At 46.9% G+C, this 5,088-nt stretch overlaps 1 protein-coding gene across 1 annotated transcript; it reads left to right on the top strand.

Moving 5' to 3' along the window:
• The first annotated feature begins 536 nt into the window (after positions 1-536).
• Positions 537-4,997, top strand: LOC113744776 (butyrophilin subfamily 1 member A1-like). Its single transcript, XM_027275709.1, has 6 exons — positions 537-580; positions 1,209-1,312; positions 1,479-1,820; positions 2,162-2,434; positions 2,541-2,648; positions 4,715-4,997. The coding sequence occupies exons 2-6, from the start codon at positions 1,246-1,248 to the stop codon at positions 4,861-4,863; spliced, it is 939 nt and encodes a 312-aa protein (XP_027131510.1). The 5' UTR covers positions 537-580; positions 1,209-1,245; the 3' UTR covers positions 4,864-4,997.
• Positions 4,998-5,088: the final 91 nt, after the last annotated feature.

Here is a 5,088-nt window from a genome sequence, read left to right as displayed (position 1 = left end):
TGAGTTGTGTGTCATGCTCAATCAGTCACAAGAGAACAAAGTTTACACTCGTACTGTTTTCATAATAATTATTTACATGTGAGTCTGGTGGACGGCCACCACGAAATGAAAAGTCTCATTAAGCCTAACGAATAAAAGTATGAACTCAAATATTCATATGTCATGTTTATTATTTTTATATTCCATAATTAATGAAACACATATGTTTAATATGTTTATAGACCTTTTATAGGTTCATTAACCGGTAACTTCATCTTTACAATTTAAAATAATGCAATAATAAAACCACAACAGTAGCTTCAGGAAGGTCAACAGGAACCGCCTGAACAAACGTAGGCATGCTCACAACAGACAAGTGTGTTACATCAGCCTGAAGGCGTGTTACATCAGCGTCAGTTCATACCTGTCCGCTCATATTGACGTTTTATCTTCGATCGTCAAGGACGACACAAAGACTGGAGAGGAGCACAAAGCTGGAGACAACTCGGACTGTTTGGACACTTTACAGAACTTTATACTGGAAGAGAGTTTTGCGCGTCACACAGTTTAAAGAGCCCTGAGCAGAGTGTGATGTCTACAGGTATGAATGTTCAAATGTCTTTAACAACAAACGACATTATTTCTGTCGTTGTATCACTTTAACTATGGAAGCAGGAGTAATGTAAAGAAGTACAATAATACGTCATTAATACTAGAATTATTTTGTATTTATTATGTTATAGTTATAACAGGTTGACGAGCTGAAACATGGATCATGACTAAAGTTGGTTGAGTTCTTTTATGACCTCAGTGTTGTTTAAAACTTTGTGACTTTGTCTCAGTTCAGAGACATTTAGACTGGTGAGAGCACGTCTTTCTGTTTGTTGTTGCTCGTGACTCACGTGAACATGCTGCGATCAGAACAGGAAATGTTACTTCCTCTACTAGACTGCAAATGAATTGCGCAAGCGCGAAGTGTTGGGAAGTTCGAGTCTTTTTATCGATTCTGATCACTGACTCTCAGACGAATCATTGAACTAATCTTTATATGTGTGTGTGTGTGTGTATATATAATACCATCTGAGAAGATTCTGATTCTGATCAAACCTACAAAGTAGCATACAACTTTACCTTTCAGTGTAAACATCACAACTGTAATTTGTTTAAGTATCTTCAATTCAATCTAAAGAAGTGTAAACTTTATTTTTTATTTTATTTTTCATTTGTAGAAAGATCTCCTGAACGGAGATCTGATGAAGCAGCTCAATGGTGGACTTCAGTCAGTTCCTGGTTTGGTGTTACGTCTTCCGTCTCCTGTTACCGTCACATGGAGGTAAAATAACAAAACAAATAACAGCATTATGTTTGCTGGAGGTCAAAGGACAAACGTTTGAGGAACACTTTTACTCGTTACTGATATTAGAGATAGTCCGGACCTACAGACTGATCTAAAGGCAGTTTAAACCAACCAGTTAAACCACAGATCTGTTTCTCTCCAGGTGAACCTCAGGTGATTGGTCCATCTCAGCCAATAGTGGCAATACTTGGTGAGGACATTATTTTGCCATGTCGCCTGGATCCTCCAAGGAATGCTTCTGGTATGGTTCTGGAGTGGGTGAGACCGGACCTGAGTCCCGGGTTTGTTTATGAGAGACGAAACAGTGAAGAACATGTAGCTGACAAACAGCCCTCCTACAGAGGAAGAACATCCGTGTCCATCAACAAACTGGAGGTCGGAGACGCTTCAATGAAACTCTCCAAGGTGACGCGTCCTGATGAGGGAACCTACAGATGCTTTTTTCCTCAACTGGGTCAATACGCTTTCATTGAGCTTGTTGTTGGTGAGTGGACACACATAATGTTTTTAGGACATGCACTTATTTCCTTGCTTGACATGAGTTCAGTCAGAACATTGATACTTCTAGCTTCTTAGCTTAAAGACTGCAATCAGCCTGGCTCAGTTCCAAAGTAACAATCTGCCACGTGGTTTCATGACTAACTTCTTGAAGACGTGAAACAGGACGGGAACGAAAGACACTGCAAAAGCCAGACAAGTTATTTTTGTTGTAAACAACAGAATTACATCATTTCAATCCCAAAGCATGAAACCAGGCTCAACATCATAACCTGCTACCAATAATCAAAATGTTTCAAATGTGAATCTACACTCTCTCATCTGTAGGAATCGTCTCCTCACCTGTTATCAGTTCAGTGAACGTTAGCAGCAGCCTGGTTCTACAGTGTGAGGCTAAAGGCTGGTATCCAGAGCCTGAGGTGTCCTGGCTGGACGCTGAGGGAAACCTCCTCTCTGCTGGACCTACAGAGACAGTCAGAGGTCCTGATGACCTCTATACTGTCAGCAGAAGATTGACTGTGGAGAAGAGCGACAACTTCACCTGTAGAGTCCAACAGAAGAACATCACCCAGACCAGAGAGACACACTTCTATGTTCCAGGTTATAAAGAGTTCAAAATAAATTCAACATATTGTTTCTGTTTTTTAACAGTTGAGGTCGAGTTTGATTAAAAAATGTCGTTCTGTTCTGTGTTGTTTCATTTCAGGTCATTTTTTCACAGTTCAGTCTTTGAGTCAGACTGACATCATCATCATCATCTCCATCACTCTTGTTTGTCTGCTGCTGGTCATTGTTCCCACAGTGAAATGTTTCAGTAAGTGTCGTCTTCATTTCCCTTTTTCATGTGGAGTTGGTGTCAGAGCTCTTCATTGGCTGTTGTGATATGTTGCAGCTAATTCCAAAGCATCAAGGTCCTAGGGACCAGACAAAGTGCAGCTCAATCACCCCCTGGTGAATATAGAGGGTTAGGGTTAGGGTTAGGGTTAGGGTTTGGATGGAGTGCTGGAAAGCGCCCCCTCTGGGGACTCCCTCGTCCTCCTGGGGGACTTCAATGCTCACGTGGGCGGCGACAGTGAGACCTGGAGGGGCGTGATTGGGAGGAACCCGAGCGGTGTTCTGTTATTGGATTTCTGTGTTCGTCATGGACTGTCCATAACAAACACCATGTTCAAGCATAAGGGTGTCCATATGTGCACTTGGCACCAGGACACCCTCGGTCGTAGTTCGATGATGGACTTTGTGGTCGTATCGTCGGACTTAGGTGAAGAGAGGGGCGGAGCTGTCAACTAATCACCACCTGGTGGTGAGTTGGCTCCGATGGTGGGGGAGGATGGCGGTCGGACCTGGCAGGCCCAAACATTCTGTGGGCTGAGGTCGCTGAGGTAGTCAAAAAGCTCCTCGGTGGCGAGACCCCGGGGGTGGTGGAGGTCCGCCCGGAGTTCCTCAAGGCCCTGGATGTTGTGGGCTGTCTTGGTTGACACGTTTCTGCAACATCGCGTGGACATCGGGGCAGTGCCATTGGCAGACCGGGGTGGTGGTTCCCCTTTTTAAAAAGGGGGACCGGAGGGTGTGCTCCAACTATAGGGGGATCACACTCCTCAGCCTCCCTGGGAAGGTCTTTTCGGGGTCCTGGAGAGGAGGGTCCGCAAGATTGTCGAACCTCGGATCTAGGAGGAGCAGTGTGGTTTTCGTCCTGGTTGTGGAACTGTGGACCAGCTCTATACCCTTACCCTATGCCTGAGTCCTGGAGGGTGCATGGGAGTTTGCCCAACCAGTCTACATGTGCTTTGTGGACCTGGAGAAGGCGTTTGACTGTGTCCCTCGGGGAGTCCTGTGGGGGGTGCTCCGGGAGTATGGGGTTCCGGACCCGGTCCCTGTACTCTCGGTGCCAGAGCTTGGTCCGCATTGCCGAAAGTAAGTCGAATTTCTAGGCGCAGCCAGGGCGTTGAGGGGCTGCGGTTCGGTGGCCTCAGGATTGGGTCACTGCTTTTTGCGGACGATCTAGTCCTGTTGGCTTCATCGGAGCGTGACCTTCAGCTCTCTCTGGAGCGGTTCGCAGCCGAGTGCGAAGCGGCTGGGATGAGAATCAGCACCTCCAAATCCGAGACCATGGTGCTCAGCTGGAAAAGGGCGGAGTGCAGCCTCCGGGTCGGGGATGAGATCCTGCCTCAAGTGGCGGAGTTCAAGTATTTCGGGGTCTTGTTCACAAGTGAGGGAAGGATGGAACGGGAGATCGACCGGTGCTTGGTGCAGCTTCTGCAGTGATGCGGACTCTGCACCGGTCCGTCGTGGTGAAGAAGGAGCTGAGCCTAAAGGCAAAACTCTCGATTTACCAGTCGATCTACGTTCCTACCCTCACCTATGGTCACGAGCTTTGGGTAGTGACCGAAAGAATGAGATCGCGAATACAAGCGGCCGAAATGAGCTTCCTTCACAGGGTGGCTGGGCTCTCGCTTAGAGATAGGGTGAGAAGCTCGGCCATCCGCGAGGAGCTCAGAGTAGAACCGCTGCTCCTCCGCATCGAGAGGAACCAGCTGAGGTGGCTCGGGCATCTCGTGAGGATGCCTCCTGGACGTCTCCCTGGTGAGATGTTCCGGGCACGTCCCTCCGGGAGGCGGCCCCGGGGAAGACCCAGGACACGCTGGAGGGACTATGTCTCTCTGCCTGGGAACGCCTTGGGGTCCCCCTGGGAGCGCTGGACGAAGTGGTCGGGAAGAGGGAAGTCTGGGCTTCCCTGCTGAAGCTGCTGCCCCCGCGATCCGACCACGGATAAGCGGGAGAAGATGAGATGAGAGGTTTAAACACTCGAGTGTTGGATATTTAGTAAAACGACATGAACACAGTGAATTTAAACAGATTTCTTCTTCTGTTGACACACAGGGACCAAGAGGAGACTGAGAACTTTAAGGATGTTACTGGTGCCCGAACAAGATGAGCAACTGGACATGAAGGATGAAGTTGTACATATTGATCATCAATCATCAGAATCAGAGAAAATGCATGTAGAGGTTACAGTTGATTCACCATGACGGTGTCAAAGTATTCTGTGGTTCTCTGTTTGCTTTTTATTATTCTTGTTTGCACTCAGGTGTTAGCTCTGCCATCAAAGTACTGCAAATGCATTTTTCCTGGATGAATAACGTTACTTTAATAGTGCCTCCAGAGGACACGCCCCACAGTCCTGGAGCTGAGAATTCATTTTTACTGATTTCATAAACTTCATGTAGATGTTTTTAGATATTTTCCTCTCTGGT

This window comes from Larimichthys crocea, unplaced genomic scaffold (genome assembly GCF_000972845.2).
Source record: "Larimichthys crocea isolate SSNF unplaced genomic scaffold, L_crocea_2.0 scaffold17, whole genome shotgun sequence".
NCBI classification, from domain to species: Eukaryota; Metazoa; Chordata; class Actinopteri; family Sciaenidae; genus Larimichthys; species Larimichthys crocea.
This window is presented reverse-complemented; position numbering and strand designations above follow the sequence as displayed.